The following is a 23,965-nucleotide window of genomic DNA, read 5'->3' on the forward strand; positions in this document are numbered from 1 at the left end:
CAAGACTATCCAGCACTTTATTCTAGACTGGTTTCCTGATGCTGACCCTGCCTGCCTTTGACCTGCGTGGTGATGCAGGTCTGATTTCTGGTATACGCACTAGTATTTTATTCCAGACCACAAATCATGCTTCTGCATTTTTTATTCATTTTTACTGTGTCTGTTTTGTGTTTACATCTGATGACAATGCTACTGTGTGCTGTTTTTGGGTCCTTATATCAACCAATACAACATGGAACATTGGGAAAGTTTTTGCAGCTCAATCACCAGAAAAAATGTTGGCGTTGTATATTTCCACACACTACAGATGCATTACATTTGCTCATTATTATGTAGTGGATATGATGAAACTTGACATTTCAACAGTACTGTGGTTGTGGTTGGTGTAGGTTCAAAAATCACTTCGTCATGGTCAGAAAAGACCATGTTTAGCTTTAAATACCTGGCTTTGGGGGCACAATCCCCACTGGAGAAGGAGTTTCAGTAAAAGATAACCACTTTTTGTGGCATTGCCTCTGCTGGAAAACTAAAAGATAAATAAATGAATTAAATAAATAAAAAAAACTACTTTTGGTGTCTAAAAAGCTGCTAGAAAAGAGTGATGACTTGCTACACCACAACCAATGTTGTTTATTGGTCCCAAAGTGGTCTGCAACTTGCATGCAGATGTGACATTATCAACCATCCCTGTCACCTCCATATGTAAAAGTCAGCGCATATATTCTGTCACTCTAGAAACGATGATATGTTACATATGAGACGTGCATATGCTGCAGAAACGGTCAGTGCCGGCATCTTCTTCTGGCAACTGGACTGGTTTTTGTCCATCAGTCTGGTTGCATCAGTCTTACAAATTCCATGTTCCAAACTGGCATCAGTACATCAGACTTTGGTGAGAGCTGGGCTAAGGCAGTCGTTGCCAAGCTTTTTCTGTCTTTAGAAGATGGAAAAGATACGTCACCCCTTTGTGTGAAATACTCAAAAGATCACGGTACTCTGTCTCATCAGTTCTTTCAATGCCCCAAGTTGCACATTTTTGGGGTCCTCTATTTGACTTTTTTTCCAAGGCTTTTGAGAAAGAGTTTCCCCCTGCCCCTGCTACCGCTCTATTTGCAGTGGTTGAGTCAAGCGGAGTGAATAAGTTTAAAGCTCAGATCATCTCTCTGTCTAGTATTCCGCTTTCTAGTGAGAAAATTGCTGTTATGAATTTGGAAATCTGAGAAGCCCCTTACATTTGATATAGGCTTAAGGATTTAGCAAATGTTGTACATACATGAGAAAACAAGATTTACTATGTCAAACAGGGAGAAAGTCTTTCCAAAAATCTGGCAACAGGTTATTAATCTGATCAGAAAATTAAATTAAATGGTTAAGGGTCTAACTTTGAAATCTTTCTTTCTAAAACACAAGAAGAGGCCAACAAGCAACTTTAAAAAAAAAACAATGACCAAATAATAATGAGAAATAAGTAAAAAGATACAAGGTCACCTGAAAATAATAATAACAAAATAAAATCAAAAAAAGAACCAAGAAAATGTCATCAATAAATGAATACACTTTTTTTCTGTAACATATTGATAAATATATAATTATAACAATTGTAAATATAATTTTCTAGACATTTCTACTCATTTTTTTGATAACATGTAATAATCGATTATTAGTTTAGTATTCTTCTTTAGTTTAGTTTGCAGGACATTTCTTTCCAAGTGGCTCATTATGGGGTTGTTTTTTTCCGTTTTTTTAAAAAAAGAAATCAAACCAATTTTTATTGGTTTCAGAGGCTTAAATTCTAGTCAAAGGTGTCTTTTTTCTGGTTTGTGTTACAACCAATGTCCTTATTTATTTATTTATTTATTTATTTTTGCTGTTGTTTTGCATGTTTGTGCATTTGCCATTGGTGTTTTTTTTTTTATCGTATTCTTATACTGCTCTATAAAATCACTAAATAGATGTTAAAAAAAGATGAAAAATGACATGCCTTCAATGTATCAAATTTACTTTAAGAGGCAACTTAACTAGCCATACTAGCACTAGCAAAAACAAAACCGAACTGCATGTTTCTTGTCACGAATGTTAAATCAGCTCAAGTTCTTCAGAGAAATTGTCTGGATTTGTGTGTGTGTGTGTGTGTGTGTGTGTGTGTGTGTGTGTTTTGATCACTAAAGTTCACATTGTACCAAGGAGAAGTCTACTTTTTATATTTAATTCACAAAGGTGCATTAATTAGAGTAACCATAACACCTATTAACACCCGCACATTTTTTTAAGCAACTTGCACGGTTGATTGTCATCGTGCGCAGCGGTGCGCACTAATGAATCCCCCAGTACAAGGAAATGAACGCTTCCCCACCGGCGGACCACTCCACATCAGTATTTCTCCATCAGTGCGCGGTGCTCCAGTAAGGCGCTGCTCTTTGTACAGCGTGCTCCCAGGTTAGTCTGTGGGTGAGCTGTGGGGACTCCCTGTCGGAGGAGCTGACAGAATGGACGGACAGTAAACGCGCTCGTCTCTCTAGGTTGATATTTTTTCTCCTTTTAATCTCCACTGGGTTTTATATACCGACCAGTCTCTCCAGGAAACCCCGGGGACACCTGTCGCGCTTCAGGTAGGCAGAATTATTCGACAATGACACTTAATTGGATGGATTCCACACGCACGCGAAAAAAAAGCTGTGGAGAGAGCTCATTGTTGAGACGGTGTTTGGATGGAGAGTTCTTTGCTGAATTGAGCACCAGTGTGAGGAAGCCGGTGTGATGTGTGTCTTTATGGAGACCCATATCAGCGTGGGCTCCATTTAATTGCAATAAGGTGCTTTCTTTGTGCCGCTCTGCCGTGAAATTACGCGCTCTGAAAGCGTCTCCCGTTTTGTTCTCAGGCTTCAGCTATGCGAGTACGATGGAGCACACATGCCATGCCTGTATTGGTCGCTTTGATCGTTCTGTGGCAGACACGGTAAGTTTTTTTTTTTTTTTTTTGTCAGTGATGTTATGTATTTATAAATTAATAGTTTAACAGTAAAAAATACTACCGCATGGACGGCGCGCGTACAGGCAGCGCGCACAGCTCCTGGTTGCCGAAACAAAGGCTTTTTAACAGGCTGTTTTTGTTAAGAAACTGTAGTCGGCTAGTATCGACTACAATGAACCACAGTCGACATAAGGATGTATAATAACACGTCCTTTCTTCGCGGATGCTCTGAGCGCTCCTTTTCTTCCCACCCAGTACGCGCACCACCGAACCCCGTTGATACATCTGTAAATTAAAGGATTTATTGCATATCAGATACATTTCACGCAACTTTGCAGTTCTTAAAGACTTGTTATGACGTTTTGGTGAGTTCGGCTCGTTGATAATAAATTACGCATTGTTGTATTTTGAAAAATCTGAACTTTATTAATGATCATCCATTGAAGTGCACTCCGGCGGAAAAAGATAACGCTTGTGAAAGGGCAAAGCATTCTCAAATAGAATACATTTGTTTTTTCACCCCCTTGTAGAAATGAGTTGTCCCAAGAATAGAACAGCATTGCTATGATAATGCTCAGTGAAGTGAGCCAGGTTATCGACCACAAACAGAACATACATAATGCTCCAGGGAAGTTAATTTACCTATTTCTTGTTTTACAAAAAATATCATAGCAAATTAATTCTGAGACTTGTGTGTTTAAAAAGGCAACAAGAGCAATTTGACTTATTTTGCCACAATTCCCTGCTTCAGTGCATCTCAATACTTAATCTTTCATATTAGATTAAGCAATACATTACCGAGCTAGATTCTTGTTTACAAGCATTATTCCTCCTGTTCTGGTGGCAAAGTAGACAGTCTGTAACAAGCTGCCTTATCAGTGGATAAAATGTCATTCTGAGTGTCCATGCTCATTATGACAGTTTAAAGCATCAGCAACATGTTAGAATATAGTCCGCAACATAATTCATACATCATTTACTGTGTAATGGTTTGTATGGTGTGCCGGTACATTCTGTACTGACACATATAGTTTAATGCAGCAACAACACAACAAGATGTGAAGTTAGGGAATAAGAGGCAAACAATCTGGGAACTGAAAAAATACTCATACTGTAAGCATTTTTAACTGGTATCAAATCTTGTATTACGGGGTGCAGTATGACTGAGCAACAAAGCTTGAAGTTGTCCTTGAAAACTGAGTTCTGTAGCACTTTATAAATATGCTGTGATTTATGTAAAAATCAGGATTTATGGCTCACCTACACTGGAGGGGTAAAATGTCAGCAAAAGGATAAAAGGCAAATAACGTGTTTTCTATATAACTACAGGCTGAGTTTATGTTCTTTTGGAACAAACAGAGGTCCAGGGACAGTACTGTGGTTCTATAGCCTCTATGTTACTGTAAATGTTAACCATTGTCCTCAGAGGGGACCTCAGCAGCCTGAGGTGGTAGCGGTTTATGTGGATTGACAGTGTTGTCAAACATTGTTGCTGTGTCCATCTGATGGCTGAGGCAGCTGTCACAGTGTGACGGACATTAACAGTAAAGACCAACATTACTAAAAATGATTCCAATATCAAGTTCAAACTCGGCATGATTAGATTTCATTATGGTGATGTTTCTCCTTGCATCCATTACTCATTTCCTCAACTTGCGTCTCCTTGTCCCACCCACGGGAGATGCAAGTGGAGGAGGTGAGGAAGAGACGCGAGGCAGAGCTATCGCTGGAGACAGTGCTATAGCTGGAGACTGTGCTATAGCCGGAGAATGGGCTATCACTGGAGACAGTGCTATAGCTGGAGACAGTGCTATAGCTGGAGACAATGCTATTAGTGGAGACAGTGCTATCGCTGGAGACAGTGCTATTAGTGGAGACAGTGCTATCGCTGGAGACAGTGCTATAGCTGGAGACAGTGCTAAAGTTGGAGACAGTGCTATCGCTGGAGACAGTGCTATAGCTGGAGACAGTGCTAAAGTTGGAGACAGTGCTATAGCTGGAGACAGTGCTATAGCTGGAGACAGTGCTAAAGTTGGAGACAGTGCTATCGCTGGAGACAGTGCTATAACAGGAGACAGTGCTAAAGCTGGAGACAGTGCTATAGCTGGAGACAGTGCACAGGATTGCAGGGCAGATCAAACATTGTTTTCAGGCGTCACATATTGCCGCTTTATCAGTGGATTTCAGCATGTAGGATGGGTATCCCCCCTGCATCTACTGTTGACATTCTTGGATGCTGCAACCATCGCCAGGATGTCAACACCAGCACATGGTTAGGCTTAGGAATGAAAAGCGATTAAGGCAACAAAAGCATTCTCTGTCCACAGAGACATTGTCAGAGGACTTTTATTTTGAAACGGGAGTAGAGAAGTTTAAGTAAAATGGACATCTTTGTATTTCCTTATCTGTGTGACAGAGAGACTTCTCTTTCCAACGCTGCATTAACATTTCCACATTTGAAAGAATAAGAGGCAACACTCTAGAACCTAGTATTTGATGAAAAAAAAAAACTTTAAAAATGATCTTCTCTTTTGTTATGTCCCCAAAATAGTCTGTAATTTAAGTGGCTCAAAATGTATGAAGTTTCACAAATTCAGCCAAAAGATATCCAGGATACTAGTTAAAAAAAGGCCCTCTAATGAACATGTTTTGCTTACATTAACAACTATACGATGAGTTTCTTAAAGGTTATTCAGCATGGCCATGAATCAGCCTTGTGCCACTGGGGTGATTTTGCATAACATTTAAAATGTGTCACATCATTTGACATGCAAGAAATCCAGTGCAACATCATATGTTCTAAGTTTAGTATGAAATAATCTGGGATAAAATGGATTTGATTGTAGGTGGAGATTACCAAGATATATCATCACCCACCACAGTTCTTAGTAGTATTTAAATGAAGTGTAAGTCACTAGCTGATGTAGAGTTGTTTGTCCATAATCACACATTTGTCTTTCATTTAGGTCACAAGCAGATTCCAATTCAACACGTAATTTCAAAGACATCACAACCTTCACCAAGATCCTGGACAGTCTGCTGGACGGGTATGACAACAGACTGAGACCTGGTCTGGGAGGTAAGACAGACAATACTATTCACATACTTGTGTATGTGCACCAGTCAGAGGGTTCAACCTTCATTTACTATTGCACTCTTATGAATTTGAGGGACTCATGAGAGACAGATTCTGCAAAGAATGGTCAAAATTGAATCTGGATTTTAATCCCCAAGTATGAGTCAAACTCCTAAAATACTGCATCCTACATTTCCCATAATCCCATTTAAGTATTTTATTAGACGCCTCCTGCAGTGTATCCTGCAGTGTATCCTCATACCCAGGAATGGCGATACATATCCTAATTGTCGGGCGCAAACCTCATATCTCCACATTTCCTTTTTTTCAGTGTTTTTTTCATAAATCAATTCTATTGCCCCCCCCCCCCTTTGTGTCTTTCAGTGGGTTTTACCATTTCTCAACCAATGAAATTTATTTAATAAAAGCTTGTGATTAAACCTATCTTCACTGGATCCTTTAACAAACAGTGTTTTTTTTCTAATTCTTGAAAAAACAGTTTTGGAGACAGCAGCGATATTAAAATTACATTATTTTGGTTAACAAACGGTTATGAATCAGTCTCCTGGGGAAAGTCCTGTGTTGTTTGATCATTCATTGGGTCATCCCAACATGCCTCCTTATATGGACTTTAAGTCTTTTTACTTCTTCCTTTTCACGCCACATGTTTCAGACCTTCTTGCTGCGGTTTATACTTAAGGCATTCATTGAGAATGTTGCTGTGATGTGCCCAAGACATGTTGTTTTAAGCTTAAAAAAAAAAAAAAAAATCTGAGCTGAGCTGAATGACAATATTAAAATGTGAAGTGGAAACTCCTGTGCCAGAGACAATCAGTGAATCTCTGTGCATGCATACACACTAGCCAGCCAGTTTAACTTCTGTCACTATCGTCTGGAGCGGGTCAGTGGACATTGCTGTTGCAACTAATGATTTTCTTCATTTTTAATTAAGGTGGTCATTATTTTCTCAATCCTCTGATTATTCATTAGGTTTATAAAATGTCAGACTATTTTAAAAAAAGAAAGAAAGAAAGAAAATAAATTGCCTTTCACGGAGGTGGTTACATTTGTGAGCTTAAACCTCCCAAATATGCAAAAAATGACTTAAACAAAAAGTCAGCACCAAAATCTTGATCTTTAATATTCTTAATCTATTTTTGGTCCAGCTCTACATGAGACCAGTGTAAACTTAAATACCATAAATGCTCAGATCAAAGGCATAACATTGAAGATTCTTATCTTTCTATTTCAATAATACAATAGCTGTGGTGTCGTCATTCCATACTCACCACTCCTTTTTTTTTCTTTTTTTTTAAACTGCTGTTAAACTATCCGTGACACTGAATATATCTGGCAGATGTTTCAAATTAAAAGCCTTCCAGGAAAAGGTGGGGGTCCTTTAATATGTAATATCTGCACAGGAAATGTTTTATTGCAAAGTAGAATTGCTTGGACTTAATTTGTGAATCACAGCAGTATTTCTCTTACAAAGAGAAAATCAGAGCAGCAAACTGATGAGTATGACAACACTGATGAAATAAGTGTTGCAAAAATCTGCTGAAAACTAAATGTATTACCAGCGTGGGGAGGGACACAGGGAGTAATGAGTTTGCATCAATGGTAAGTACTGTGAAAACAGAAGCAGATCAGAAAACAACATGGCTTCTTATTCAAATCTGATCAGCTATTCTCATAAAATAGCAGGAAGAAGAAACAGTGGGTTCCACAGGAACTGAAGTTATCAGGCTCTGCATTTATTGAAAGAAAAACTCTATCAAAACATCTGTTTATAAACTCAAGTGCAACTCCTGCACCTGCGTTTCTGCCCAAACATTAATTTGGTTAAGATACTTCCACCTATTACACAGTGTATTTACAGTATGAGAATGGGTCAATTCTGAAAAAAACTCCCATTTATCACCAAGAAGTTTTTGCGCTCACACCAGGTGGTATTTAAGGTGATTTTAAAAAGCTATATTTCATAAAACTGCAATGGAAACACTTCTTTGGCTTTTCTAGGTCACATGATGCTATGGCTATGTGCTTGTCAGTAGGAACCGGCTCCGTTGGGCATAATCCAGCAGTCGCTACAAGAGGAGTTGTGTTTTATTGACATTTTGAAAGTATTGCTTAAGTTTTGTGCAAATCTTGAAGGAAACTCACCTACAATCCCCAAATCAATATCAAGATTTTCAGGAACAAGTGAATTGAATGTGAAGACGAGGACATGTTTACCTCATCTATGTAAATCCCAATAGCTGCTACAGTTAATTATCATTTCAGGACAGAAAGGCTGTAACACCCGCGAATGTAATAACAACCTATAAATGTAATAAACCATAAATGTAATACAAATTTGCACCTTGTAATGTAATCATCCCATAAACATAATACATTTCCCAAAACTGTAATAGCATTTGCCTACTACAAACACATTACAAAATTTCCTGCAAAGGTTCAGAAAAGACAGCTATACTATGTCCAGAAAAGACATTTATACTATGTTGAGAAAAGACATTTATATGACATCCAAAAAAGACATCTATACTATGTCCACAGATGTCTTTTGTGGACATGTGCAGACAATGTTGTATCACGTTTGTAGTAGTAAACTGCTATCATGTTTGTGAGGAATTTAGCTGAAGATTGTGAGATTATTACATTAAAAGCTGCAGATTTGTGTTACGTTTGTGGGCCATTATTACGTTTGTGGGTGTTACAAGTGCAAAAGAAACTGTAACATGTGCAGTAAATTTTGATGTAAGACAGAATTATATAGTTTGCAACATTTTTTAACTTATTGTGTTATAGTGTGTGTTTAGACTTTAAATATTTATTTTCACCTTTGTTTTTTGTTCTTGTTTTTTTTAAATCTCTGATGTCTTTTCACTACTCTGAGCTCGCACAAAAATTCCTGTGTTCCTGTCTGTGCACATACAAATGGTAAATAAACTTCTTGAATCTTGATTGCTTCTATAATGTCAGAGAAACAGTGTAATACCTGCAGCCTGTGTCTTTATCCTGTGGTGTTCAGAGGACAAGGCAATGAAGGACGACTTCCAGTGTCGTAAATGAATTGTTAACGGAGGCTCTCACTGCGTCTCTCACTCATACTAGATCCTGGCTGATGCTATTATGTTGACAGCACTTTAATTAAGAACGCTGAACAGACAGTTTCACTGAATCTACTCAGTAGTTGTCCATCATCTGTCTTTTATGGACACGCTGGACACACAAATGAAATGCATCCAGGACGTGCTGTATTTTTAGTGGTAACATCCTGCTATCTGTACAAAATAATTCGCTGACATGAAATTTTAATGCCGCCTCACTAGACAAGAGTCGCTTAAGAACAAATCTAAATATTTGAAGACTCGTTGCCAAAACATAATCGGTGTATCTTGAAAATAGAAACAAACAATTTCAATAAAACATTGGCTTCAGTTTAATATTTCTTGTATACAGTTGGCTCAGAACTGGAAAAGTCCTGCAGAACATAAAGTAATTGCTATTTTAAATTCCTTGCTGTCAGTGTATTTGGGAAAGCAGGTGTTTGTCAGAAAGGTTGTTTTTAACATGTTGTAGGGAAATGTAATCTGCAGCATCAGGTGTTGGTGATGATTGCACACTAGCTTACTAAGCTTTAGATGTTTGCTCTTAGACGGTACTAAGAGTCAGGTCTTTTTTTTAACATTGTTGCACTTTTTTCTGCTCTGAATCCTGTATTTCTCTAAGAGAATCAAAGAAACAGCGACAGCATCGATCTCTTGTTCGAAGGCCAGTGATAAGTTATAACTCGGGGTGTGACGATACACAGATATGATGGATCATACTCCACTTCAGGAGTACAGTTTGGTGCAAGTTTGATACAGAGGATAAAAACTGCATAATGATCCATTTCTTTTCATTTATTTTGAAGAGACAGTAGTGCAAGTGTTGCTGGGGACTGAGCTGGTTACTTTGGTCAACTATTTTCATTTTTAAAGGGATAGTTTGAGATTTTTGAAATGGGGCTGTATGAGATACTTAGGTAAAGTCAGCATGTTACATACAGTAACTGACGGTCAATGCAGAAACAGATGGGGTGCACACCCCACAACTCAGTATTACCCTGCCGTACAGAGGGGTTGATATCAAAACCTGTTTTAGCCACTTAAAAATAAAGCCCATCTAAAAAATACAGTATCAGTCTAATGGGTGCCGTACTAAGAGTGTTTTCAACGTTTCAGAAGGATCGCATAACAGCTGCTAACAGTACTTTCTGAGCCAAACAGCTGACCAGCGTTGGATGAGAAATGCAGTGCCAAAGAAAAGGGCTGTGTGACGAGAAGGTACTTTAATATCGTGTCCACTTAGGCTGATATTGATATTTTCAGTAGGACTTTTTCTTCAAACCCTTTGGGGAGTACACCCCGTCTGTTTCTACAAACAGGGAGCATGCCGACTGCCATCTACTGTATGTAATACATTGACTATGCATCATGGATATATTAAAAAGCCATAGCATCATGTGACCTAACAAAGTGAGAAAAAAAGTGCTTCCATGGCATTTGAATCCCCTGAAACACCACCTCAGGCAAGTGTAGAAACTTTTTTGCCATAAATGAGAATTTTTTCTAGATTGACTTGTTTTCAGTAGGCGCATTTTATATGCGCAATTTCAGTTTGGGCGGTTTGAGGGTTAATGGAAATCTGCCCAGTGAAAACCTGGTTCAGAGCACCCAGGACCTGGAACAAACTGAACCAAAGGGTGTACCCGCAGAATTCTTGAGGTGTTGAATGGATTTGATAAGTTGTGACATAAAGACTTATCCATTGGCACTGAACATAGACTCATGAGACACAGTGGTGAAGGACAGCATGGCCATCTTGGACTTGATGACTCCCTGGCTGTATCGCTTCTCTTGAGAGTAGACATAGACCAGTGTGAGCACCTGGTCGACTTATTGAGTTTACTGTTTAATGAGAAACGTTCATGTTGAAGACTTCTACTGTCCTAACAGTAAATATATATATATATATATATATATATATATATATATATATATATATATATATATATATATATATATATATATATATATATATATATATATATATATATATATATAAATAGATAGATATAGATATACAATTAAAAAATAAAACTTAAATAGGCCACAAATCCTTCAAAGAAGACAGTAAAGGCTTACATTATGCCTGAATATTGTAGTTATATTACACAACTTAAAGGCAATCTTTATGAATAAGTTTTTGTTTGAATATACCTTATTTTTTTAAAAAAAGGTCATTTGATTTTTTATTTAGTTTTGTTTTGTTTTTGCACTTTAAAACCCAGAAGGTCATTCCACACTTAAATGTACTAAATGGGATTTGTTTCGATAGATATAATGCCTTTTGTATTTCAAAACACGTTTGTCTCATTAAAATGCAGAATGCAATATGGCAGATGATAAATGCACTAAATTGCTTAATTTTGAGGTTTAGTTTACTATTTTAGTGCTCAGACTTTAGTAATTTTACTAATAAAGATATTGATCTTTCTAAAGGGAAAGGTAATTAGTTGCTTGTTCATTATAAGGGACCTTAGACTGTCGTATTTTCTCCACTGTATATTACCATTACCCTTTAATAAAGCAAAAGTATTTTAGTGAAAACATTTCCGCGAGCATATCTGATTACTTGATTAATCACAAGAATAATGGGTAGATTACTCGATTACTAAAATAATTGGTAGCTGAAGCCCTAATCTCAGCATCTGGATAGATGTTTGGACACTTCAGCTGTGTAAGGATGTCCTCCTGAGGTGTTTCTGATGGACCCTGTAGTGTTAGCAGTGTCTAGTTGGGTTTGGATTCTCATCATCCTATCCTCGTACCCTGTTAACCCTGAGTGCCCTCTATATGCTGCACCTCCCTCTCTGTCCTCCTTTCCCCTGAGAGATGCTCTGTATAAGAGGGCCCTCACCTCTGATCTTTAAGGTGTCAGTGGTGGTTCAGGGGTAAATTGGATATTGGTTTGTGTCAGTGTTTTCCTGTACACTGTGGTATTTACGCTCCTCTCACTCTTCACATGAACACAGGTGTCTAAAGAGAAGGCTTGCCATCTTCTTCTCATGCCTGAAACCTTTGGAGGAACATAGTATAGATATTGCTAATTCATATATCCCTGTTAGGCATGAAGACTGAGACATTTACTATATTGGTAGATAACGATGACTGGGATGTTGCTTTGGTTGAGCTGGTCAGGCATGTCTAGTCTTTTTAGTTGACACTAAAGCTTGCTGCCTTGGCAACAAGAAAAAAAAACAGTGATGAAGGGGAGCTGTTGGCTGAACAATAGAGGTCACCAGAGAAATTTTAATTTTATGTATGGTGCATGGGAGATGGTAGTAGCCCTATTGTTTCCATCGCTTTACAGCAGGGTTTATTTTTACATTTGTCAAGAAAGCCCTTCAGTGTTTTACTGCTAATGTGCTGCGGTCGATTACTGCTCAGATGTGTTCTTTTATGAGTGTTCGTCACACACCATTCACTGAGCTGAAGAGCATTTTAAACATGAACAATGTTGAACTTGTGTGTGTGTTCTGCTTTTAACTTGTAGGATAGTAATTGTGCTGATTTTTACAAGACTTTCAGTCCTTTATAGGGATGGGGATTGAAACCTGGTTCTATTGAGGACCCTGGGCTTTTTTCAAAACCTGGAAATCACAAATGTTTGAGCTTATTGATACTGCTGTCGAGTTCCTTTGGTCCTATGATGTAAAATTAACTCTCACGTGGAGTCACATCATTTAAATCCAGTCACCGGTCAATTGTTCATTCAAGTTTTTAAATACAATTGAATTGACAGCCAGCAGATATTAGAGCAAGCAAAAAAGAAATCTGGTGGTCAAGGGGGCGGGATACAGCCAGTCTTCACACTCAATGCAGCGTTAGTAAGCACACCCAACCTTTGTAGCAGGTCCCATCAAAAAATAAAAATGTAATATCAAGAAAAAGAAAATTAAGTTTTTGTTGAGAAACTTGAATAATACAGTTTTTGGGGTCAGAAACTTGTTTTCCCATCAATATAAAAATGTATTGTCGAGATGGCATTACAACCTGTTTAACGTTGTATCATGAGCTCTAATCATTTTATAATACATAATGACGGAAAAAGTTCTAGCAGCGCGCACATCCGAAAGCAGTAAAAACTAGGTGCCGGACAGAATAAAAATAGTTGCAAAAACACAAAGTCTGCACACTAGATAATGCTCCCATTAATTACCTATTATCCTATTATCTATTACCTCCATATGTGGGACAAACCTCATTCAAATAAAAAGATGAACAATCCTTACCCCTATTCCTGTAGCTGCAATAGTTTCTAACAACTGTTGGAAAAAGGACCCTAGTCCACCATCAAATAAGACCTTGTAAGATCTGCTGTAGCCAGCAGATATGTGGGCCAAAACCTCCTCTTCTGTGCGTTACTTATTGTTTACAGTTTGATTAGCAACTTGTGCATACTCTGCTTTTAACCTGTAGAATTCAGAATGTGCTGACTTTTGCAAGACTCTCAGTCCTTCAGCAGCCTTTGCAATCTGGGATTCCTTACTGCATTGCCTATTTCTGGCCAAAAATGTTTTTGGAAACTTGTTTTAGCTTACTGCTGACTTTAATTTTTGTTTGTTTGTTTGTTATCAGCTGGCCGTGCTTTGTTTTTCAGATGGGAAACTCATTACATCACCCACTAACGGGAGCATTTATTGGTGCTGTGCAGCACATGGGTTGTAGTAGTTGTGGGTTTTCTACAACTTGAACACAGCAAATAGCCCAGTCATTTTTCTCTTTTTTCTCTGGTCATGTGGCACCAATTTTAAAAGTACTTGTGTTGTGCTTTTACTTTCTACTGCAGAGACAGCTCAGTTTTATCTATAGTCCATCTTTCTAGCAGTTGAATACTTCCATAAGAGTTGTTTCCACATTCATTTTTTGTTCATGGTGCGTGTGTTTGATAAATGTGCTCATCTTTACATGGTGGTATGAGTGTTCTTCAATCTACAGCTCAGATTACATTTTGGAGTCACGCACCTGAAAAGAAATATGTTCATACTTGAGGAGTTCATCTTTTTTTGTACAAGTTGTAGAGTAAATTATGTCAGTGCCACCTTCAGCACCCCAGGCGGTGAAAGACCAACATATTAATGCAACGTTCCAGCTGTATATGCCCTCATGTGCGGGAATCACTCAAAGCTTCATTTTTGTGTGGTGGCTCGACAGTCTCTCCACACAAGATGAAATGCGGCGCCTCGCTTTGCATTTATACCTTTGCGACAGTAAGTAAAACGTCAGAGACATGAAGAAGCAGAGGGATCACACAGTTAACCCCCTCCACCGCAGGTTCTGACAACACCAGCGTTTGATTCATGGATGAAGAAAGGATGAAGAGTCGGGCCGTTTTTCTATGCAAATGAGTCTTTAAAGCGATGTTTCCTTTTCCTGTCTGCCAACATTGTTTCAGAAAGCGTTGAGTATTATCAGCAGACTGTGCAAACATGGACGTAGTGTCTGTAACAGCCTGAATCGTGACCATTTGCCGCTTGATTTATGCAAATATGGGAGTAACTACGACAGATATACAAATAAACAAGCTTGGCTTTTATTAGCACTGCTTTTTTTGTGACATTAATTTTAAAAATAAATTTGCCCCATGACAATGACAAACATTATGCAACACATCCTCTGGTTTGTATGATAACCTATGAATTAGTGCCCTACAAACAACGTTACATTCTCAGCATTGAGTTACGTCGATAACGTGAAGTTATGAAAGTTGGAAACGTGATAGGGCATCTTTGGGTTTAGGCAGGTACACTGTAAAAAATAAGTCAAACATCAAAAATATTTTTTACTCAGCTCAATTTCCTCAACTTGTCTTCTCAAATTCAGTCAACTGAAAATTTAAGGGCAGCTCGGATACAAACTTTTTATCAGTTAGAAAAAAACAGTTTATTCATTATTCAGTTTTTTACTTATCTGTCTAGTTATTTATGTTTCACTTATTTCTTTTTTCTTTTTCTTTTTTTTTTTTACAGTGTAAAGTTACTGGTTTAGGAAAAGAAACATAGTGACAACTTACCAGTAAAAAAAGGAACTTGTTATTTAGTTTCAGTTTAAGTCAACTAAAATTTTAAGGCAGCATGGACATTTGTTTTTTAGGTTAAAACAAACAAAAGTGCTTTTGCAATAATTCAAGACAAATCAACTTTCGTACTTAAATAAACTTGATCTTAGTTAAGTTCAGTCTCATTCTTGTACCTCAAGAATACTTTGAGGGATTTTTTTTACAAATTTGGCTAAAAATTCCACTTGAACTCAACAATGATTTGATAAGATTTTGGCAGTCAAAGGTCAAGGTCAATGTGACCTTGCTTCCATCTCATTCTTGTGAAAGTGATATCTCTAGAAGAACTTGAGGGAGTTTCCTTCACATGTCCACTTGGACTCATGAATGAAGTGATTCACATTTGGTGGTCAAAGGACCTGTGTCCTCAGCCTGCTACAACTCAAGAATTAATGCGCTAATTATGGCAAACTTAAGTTCAAATGTTTAATAGGATAAAATAATGAAATGATGACATTTTATATCCAAAAGGTCAAAGGTCAACTTCACTGTGACATCGTAATGTTCTGTGAAAAGCACATTTCTGGCCATTATTTGATTAATTCAACTATTAATGATTTAATTGACTTGGTAAGTATAAACTAATGTTTCTTCTAAGTTTAAACAAAGTTTTGTGTTGAAGTTTGTTATATTTGAAATTCTAAATGTTGACAGATTTTCATCTTGATTGTAAATGCATATTGGTTCCAAATATCAGTTTTCGGTGTCATACTAATAATCAATATCAGTATCAGCCCTGAAAAACCGATATCGGCCGATCCCTAGTTTCTTCAGTGACATGTACCTTGCATTTTTGGACCTAGTGTTCTTCAACTTTAACACATTTTATTTGCACCAATTGTAAACACGAGGATATTTTGGCCTTTGCTCCCTAAATTTTGACCATTCTTTAATTCATCTGTTTCTCATATGCCCTCCAACCTTTTGGAAGTACAACAATGAATAGGAAAAATCTATAGAAGCAACGCCAGCTCACTCTTCCACTTTCAAAGAGTAATTTTTACTCAATTATGTTTTTTATGATTTATAAAGTTTGTGATTTTCTTATAGACTATAACTTTCTACAATAACTTCCACTTTTTGTCACAGACCGAGTAACGGAAGTTAAGACTGACATCTACGTCACCAGTTTTGGTCCAGTGTCCGACACAGATATGGTAAGTCTCACCCTTCACCTCACAGTGCATCTGCTCAGGACTAGGGGTGGGAATCACAGGGTACCTCACGATATGATACGATACATGGTCCAGGATATTGATCTTATCACGATACAGTGATTCTGCAATGATCGATATATTGCTAGAGAATCATATAACGATACATCACAAAATATGTCTAACTAGAGAATACAAAATAGTCGTAAGACAGTCAAGTGCAGAATTAAATATTTCCGTCTCGGTATTTCATAAGTTTGCTAGCGTTTGTAGCATCTGGCGAAACCCTTCATTTTCGACCACACTGTAGGGTTGGAGGTCCTTGCAAATAAACTTTACGATTGACTTTGTAATGTTGGTGGCCCTTGGGGACAAGAAAAGGAGCTTTGCGCTGAACATTGCATTCACAGTTGCATGTTTGCTAACTTTAGCATTAGCATCAGCCGCTTTCCCAGCGAGAAGATCAGGGTGGCGGCGCTGCAAGTGGCTCTGCATGTTTGTGGCATTTTCTGTGTACTTCACGTTTGTCAGACAGTTCTTACATACTGCAAAGTCTTTGTCGAATTTGTTTGTCCCTTCAGTGTTGTAGAAGCCAAGTTAACCAGTTAACTTCCATCCAGATTTCACTCATTAAAGTGTGAAGCAGCCCCGCGAGTAGTCATAAAGTAGCGACACTGGCTGACAAACCAGCATTGACATCTGTAGTGGCGTATTTTATCAATTAAAATATTGATATTTGGCGCCAGCATATTGATTCTTGTATCGCACGAGGAAGGATGATGATTATCGGCATATCGTTTTTTTGTCCCACCCCTACTCAGGACCCAGGACAACGCACACAAAGTGTGATACGAAAACAGCTGCAGCTCTTTGAAAGACATAAATGTGCAGCTTAAACATCTCCTGGTTTTTGCTTCGGGTGTGAACTAGAAACTTGAAAAATATATATCAGGAAGTACGAGATTTTTTTGAGAGATGACTCTGACTATGAGTCAGGGATGAAATGTTGAAATGTAAAGTAAATCAGGCACTGTTGGCTGCAAGTTTGGTTAGAAAAATGTAAAGTTAATGTCATAAATATTAAAGGCCCTCAGCTGATGATTCCCCTTTATTTTGGTGACCATTTTTCTAGTGCTCGTTTCAAAAGTCGTCCTTTACATAAATGTTCGGTTAGCACGTTGATGCAGAACAATACTATAAGCCTACTGTTAATAGTCTCTAAGGAAGGACAGTTTTAACCAACTAGAGAGCTAAACACAGCGTTGAGTTCAGGCTTCAACCTAAAGAAATCCTCCTCTGAGCCCACGATTCTTCATCAAATCTAAGGGGTCGCCTTGCTGGACTAGTTCAGATGTAATTACACACATCCTGCAGATAAAATCTTCCAGACAGAGACCTGTCAGCTCAGCTTGTCCTGTTGCTATTGGAAACCAAGCCATTCTAACCAGGAGAGTGATGACACGGCAAGGGTCAGACTGTGTTATTAAAAAATGAGATCTGATCATCCACTGCCGTGCAGCTGTGATATGGAACAGTTTCATATATCACATTAAACATATTAATGATCATTATCATATAGTGGCTGTTCATTGTTACACCCCATACTGAGAGGATTTGGAATGCAGCACTTTAATGCATGGCACATTTTAGAGTTCTGAACTTTGTATTATTATTTTTTTAAACTTGAATGTTTATTGTGTGTACAAGTTTCATTAAGCATTATTACATGACAGGGTGTGCTTTAACGTCATTTGAGCACGACAGTGATGCATTAGGACTGAGACACTTGCACCGAGACACTTGCACTGAGCTCCACAAGCATCACTGAATTACTGTAGGAGCTGAGCTGGAAATTCCAAGAATAAACAAAAAATACACAATCTTGCCAAACTTTATGCTGTATGCATGAACACAAAATTACCAGAAAAATTAAGAATGAAAAGTGCAGAAAATACACCAACCAGGCCCTAAGGGTTAAAATGTAACATCTACTTGGAGAGAATAGTGTCAGCGCCATAGAAACAGCACGATATGTCAGTGCATGTCCAGAGCCTGAGACAACCGACATAACAACACACACACACACACACACACACACACACACACACACACACACACACACACACACACACACACACACACACACACACACACACACACACACACACACACACACACACACACACACACACACAACTAGACTCACAACCTGTGTGTCTCATCATCACATGTACGGAGACTGTGGCCATTATTAAAAGCAGCAATGTGAATTACCACTACGAGACAAAGCACAGAGCATCTATTTAGGAAATATACCCACTCAAATCAAAATTGAGGGCACAGAAAATAAAATATTTTACATTATTATTTATTATTAATCATACAAGGCACATACATCTCCAGTGAAGTGGCACTAGTCATCATAATGAGGTGGATCAGCTGGTCAGTCCAATCAATCACCTCATCACCATATCACAACACATATCCCAGTGACCACCTGCTAAATTTAATATTTGCAATAAATCTAATATTATTTAATTAATATTTGTGCAGAAAAATAAAGATGGAGTGATGAAGGAAAGAACAGTCAGGATCACACACATATGGACCTTTACACGGCCACCACACAGATGGCGAAGTTGTACAAATTTACATTTACTTTGTGATATAGAGTGAAAAATGGGTTTTCCATGTCTCATAACTGAATATGGCTGTGCAATCACCACGTTTATGATCTCTCCTGTCATAGAGAGCCGGGCCATGCAGATTCATTTTTGAGGTGTAAATATATCAATTTATGTAACGTCGCATCGCGAGGAGGATGTAAGGCCGGTTCTTCAACTTTGCAATAAACATCCACATGGACTCAATGATTAAGTTTTAAGATTTTGGTGGTGGCAAAGTGTTTAAGTAACCGGATCACGATGCACCTTGGTGGTTGTTTACACTTGTGTTTACCTACGTCCACTTCTGATTGAATCCCCCAAGACGCATAATAACCTTTTGAAAACTTGTAAAAGTAGCTTTCTTTCTTTGAAAAACATGGGAAGAAGGCAATGAGTGATTTAAGAAGAAATGACCCAGACAAAAATACATTAGTTAAAAGTACATAAGTAAGAAATTACCTCAAAATTAGGCAAAAAACAAAACATACAAAAAATGATCTTGTAAAAACATGAAATGGAGAAGATTAGTATGAGAATTAGAAACCAAATACATATATTTGAAGAAAGATAGGAGAAATGGATTAAATATATAACATGAAGAATGGTTTTTGTTTGTTCTGTTTTGTGTTGTTTTTTCTTCTTTATTTGTCTCACCTGCTTACTCACCAGTATTGATAAGTACTGTCCATAACAATAAATTATCCTGTAACATGAAGTCACTCTATTTTTCAACCCATGAACTGTGAATGATTTATGAACTCTCCTGAATAGTTTATTATATATTTCTGTTATTTACTTTGTCTTTTTTTTTTTGTCTTTCACATAGCTATTTCTAGTTTCCAACTCAAGTCCCTAGTTAGTCAATTATACAATTATTGAATAAATATAGTTCTCTGGAAACATTTTTCCTCGCTTTTAGAAAAAATAATATTCTAAATCTACTAATTTCATGCAATTTGCATATTTCTTGCCAAGTTGATCATTGCCTTTTTAAAAGACATTGAACATCATCATTTGCACAGGTTTTGAAGGTTTTAAATACTTATGAAAGGCGTTTGAATGCAGCATAAGAAAACTGATGTCAATCCATGTTTCAGAGGGTTAATACCAGATGTAAACAGGGCCTTAGACGGCTGGAATTTGTTTCAGGTCATCACTTTTTTTATTGAACAAGCGCTGTAGATTTCCATCAACAGATCATCTTTTTGCCGTGTAGCTGTGCTCCAAATGGATTGCCTCATATCCAGCATGGACAGGGGGAGCCATTCCAGACCAGTAACTGTGCATATGGCATGTAATGTATTAAGGGGAATGGGATTTTTTTTTTTTTTTGCATGTCTTTCAATATCTACTCCCAGTGTGCTGTCAGGGAGAGCCCTCACTGAACTGCTCTTAAGTCTCTCTTACACACACACACATATATGTCACACACAAACACACTGCTTCCTGCCTTAAAAGCTTTCTTCAGTTTTTCCATCACAATCCCAGCCATCAACCCCTCTTCCACCCCCACCTGGCTCTTCTCAAATATTTAAGTGACACAGAAGCGAGGGGCAGAGGGATGGAAGTGGTCGTGATCGAGACAGCACCTTCAAAAGAAAGAAAAAGAGAGATGGTCTCATGTTTAATTCATGCCATGTCTCCATCAAACTTGCAGCAGATAATTTCACCCCACCACTGTGTCTATCTTTCCTCTGCCTTTGATAGCTCAGCTCTGATACACACACATATCCCCCCGCGCGCGCGCACACACACACACACACACCTCTTCCCTTTCCGTGATAGATTGGATGGCCCCCTGCTGTGCCCTCTGCCTCCTTGTTTGTGAGGGTTTCTCATTGCTGGATTATAATGTCCTGTCTGTCCTTCTCACGCAAATACTGCGAAAGGAAAAAGACAGCCAGAAACCTAATACACCTGCTTATTTTCTATGTCGGATTCTTCATTCTGATTGGCAGACCAAGATATTCTAAAATCCTTGAAAAAATGTTCATATCTATTAACATCCAACAGAAAGGAAATTGCATTTTTATGCTTCTGTGCCATCAATACTGGTGGATGGTTGCATTATGTTTTTGTGGTATCTGTCCATTCTTGTAAATGATATATCTTAATATAATATATTTCAATTTTGCACATATGTCCACTTGGACTCAAGGATGAACATGCTAGATTGTGGTGGTCAAAGGTCAAGGTGACTCGGACCTTGTATGTCTAATTCTTGTAAAGGTGATATTTTAAAGACATCTTGATGGGATTTTTAAAAAATTTGGCAGAAATGTTTGAGTAGACTCAAGGATGAACTGATTAGATTTTGGTGGTCAGAGGTCAAAATCATGGTGACCTTAAATTTGTCTCATTCTTGTGACACATTTCAAGAACACCTTTAGGGAGTTTCTTCAATCTTGGCACAAGCATCCAGTTGGACTCAGTGATTAACTCACTGTGACTTTGTATCCATCACTTTCTTGTGAATGCAATATCTCAGGAATTCCTTGAGATAATTTCTTCAAATTGGACACAAATGTCCACTTGGACTCAAAGACAAACATTTAAGATTGTGGTGGTCAAAGGTCAAAGGTCCAGGTCACTGGGACCTTGTATGTCTCTTTATTTTTAAGGTGACATAAAAAGAACACCTTGAGTGAGTTTCTTCAAATTTGGCACAAACATCGACTTCAGCTCAATGATGACCTCATTAGCATTTCTTGTTTGAACATCAAGGTCCCTGTGACTTTGCATCCGTCTTATTTTTGTGAATGCTATATCTCAAGATTGGCTTGAGGAAATTCCTCAAATTTGGCACGAACATCCACTTGGACCTTACTAATAACTGATTAGAATTTAACGGTCAAATGTCAACATCACTGTGACCTTGTGGCCATCTCTTTACCATGAATGCAATATCCTCAGAACGGCTTGGAGACATTTCCTCAAGTTTGGCACAAATGTCCACTTGAACTCAAAAATGAATGATGCTCTGAGTTCAGGGTCACTGGTACTGTGTCCTTAGCATTCTTGTGAACTCAATGTCTCAAGAACCCCTTGAGAGATTTTCTTCACATTTTGCATAAATGCCCACTTTGACTCAATAATGAACTAACTAGAATTTCATGGTCAATGAAGAAGGTCAAAGGTCAACCTCACTGTGACATAATATTCTACAAAACACTATTCTGGACATTATTCAGAACTCAGGAACAGAAGGGGAGACATTTAGTCAGATACTGAATTGGTGACACTAATCTTAGTTGCCCACCCTAAAACCGTGCCAATTGTGTTTGAAGCATCCAAGTAGCCCTTGTATTACTTTGCATTATAGGCAAATATTAAAAAAATGAATGTGAATTTAATTAAAAAATAAATTTGCACTGTACACTTGGAAAATGGTATCCTCCACGGAGATTAAAGAGTGAGGGGAGTACAACACACCGATGTTGGACAGAGGCATATGGAGGTCTACAAGGATGTTACAAAATGTTGAATAATTTAGTCGCTTTAGTGTTTGCCAAACAGTCTCTCCAGCTACACTAAGAAGCAAGATTCTTTTTCCAGTTCTACGCAATCCTGATTCATTTGTTTTGTCTTATTCTGGTCCCTCAATTTAATTTTTATAAATCATTCTTAACTCCTGTTCACAAGCACTCAATGAGGATCCTAGGGTCACTGTTTAGCAATGACTTGAATATGAATGCCAGAGAGAGGTCAGAGAGAGTCAGAGAGCAGTGAAGACTAACACATCTTTGGGGTCATCAGGTGGGAGCCTCCTTTCATCAGTGTTTCATCTTGTTGGTCACACAACACCTCCAGGAGGCTAGGCAGTGAACCCTGGCGTCCCAAAGCCACTCCCCTAGTGCCAGCCCTCACTGCTCTACGCAGCCAAAAACAGCCCTGCCACCTTCAACAGAGCCAGGCTCCGTTTATGCAAGCTCCAGGTCGTGGCATCACCACCTGGCTGTCACAGATACAAGGCTAAGCTAAACTACTACAAAGTTATCATAGATACAAGCTAAACTACTACAAAGCTATCACAGTTACAACACTAAGCCACACTAAAACATTGCTATCACAGATACAAGGCTAAGGCTAAGCTACGCTAGCCATGCTAGCTAGGCTAATTATCACATGGCTATCACAGCCTACAGACAGATACCACAGGCTACCACAGATACAAAGCTAAGCTAAGCTAACACATGGCTATCCCCCAGGAGGCTAAACTGAGCTAACTAAGCTAGCTAGGCTAGCTATCAAAGCAGCTATTTATGCAGACTCCAGGTAGTGACTGTGCTGATGCTATCAAAGCAGCTATTTATGCAGACTCCAGGTAGTGACTGTGCTGATGCTACCTTCCCTAGCACATGCATCACAATTGCCAATATACTACAACTCACACAAAAGACTCAAGCTAAGAGAAATAAGGGTGAATTGGATCAACCAACACACTTACTTGGATGGCAGCACGGTCTCACACAGAGAGACTAAAACAGGCCACTCCCACCCCTAAATACCCTCACACTTCCTGGATTTTGTCCTGAGAAGACTGATTGGTGGATCTCTCCACCTGATCTCAAGGAGTTGTCCATTCAGTGGGTCCCTCTGCTGGTCCCCAAAAACCATTGTTCCTCTTAATCCAAATCCACTGACTGGATTTAGCCTCATTTGACATTTCCCTCGCTGTCTTCCTCAAACTCTGTCCTCTTAGTCCCAGTTCCGCCAGGAGAGATAGCTGATCCAGGTACAAATCCCCTACATCCCACTTCAACTGGGCGAACCCTAGCTTTCCATCTTCTCTGCTCAGCTTCTGCCTGTAAGTCTGTGTACCTCAGTGTCTTCCTGTCAAAGGCTTCTTCCACTGAAGCTTCCCAAGAGACTGTAAACTCAATGAAATAAACAATCCATTGACTCACTGACCACAGCACTATGTCAGGCC

At 38.4% G+C, this 23,965-nt stretch overlaps 1 protein-coding gene and 1 long non-coding RNA gene across 2 annotated transcripts in view; one reads left to right on the forward strand and one right to left on the reverse strand.

Moving 5' to 3' along the window:
• The first annotated feature begins 2,385 nt into the window (after nucleotides 1–2,385).
• Nucleotides 2,386–23,965, forward strand: part of gabra2a (gamma-aminobutyric acid type A receptor subunit alpha2a) — a 43,899-nt gene continuing 22,319 nt past the window's right edge. Inside the window, exons 1-4 of the mRNA XM_042500546.2 lie at nucleotides 2,386–2,609; nucleotides 2,880–2,956; nucleotides 5,938–6,050; nucleotides 16,305–16,372. Coding sequence (XP_042356480.1) covers nucleotides 2,889–2,956; nucleotides 5,938–6,050; nucleotides 16,305–16,372 — 249 coding nt within the window. The 5' untranslated portion in view covers nucleotides 2,386–2,609; nucleotides 2,880–2,888. The remainder of the gene's footprint in view (nucleotides 2,610–2,879; nucleotides 2,957–5,937; nucleotides 6,051–16,304; nucleotides 16,373–23,965) is intronic.
• On the reverse strand, nucleotides 18,625–23,524 carry LOC148187559 (uncharacterized). The gene is made up of 3 exons (XR_015778693.1): nucleotides 23,483–23,524; nucleotides 20,801–20,915; nucleotides 18,625–20,624 (listed from the first exon to the last, which is right to left on the reverse strand). It is a non-coding gene; the product is annotated as an uncharacterized LOC148187559 (long non-coding RNA).

This window comes from Plectropomus leopardus, chromosome 14 (genome assembly GCF_026936395.1).
Source record: "Plectropomus leopardus strain MGB_pleo_1.0 chromosome 14, ASM2693639v1, whole genome shotgun sequence".
NCBI lineage: Eukaryota > Metazoa > Chordata > Actinopteri > Perciformes > Serranidae > Plectropomus > Plectropomus leopardus.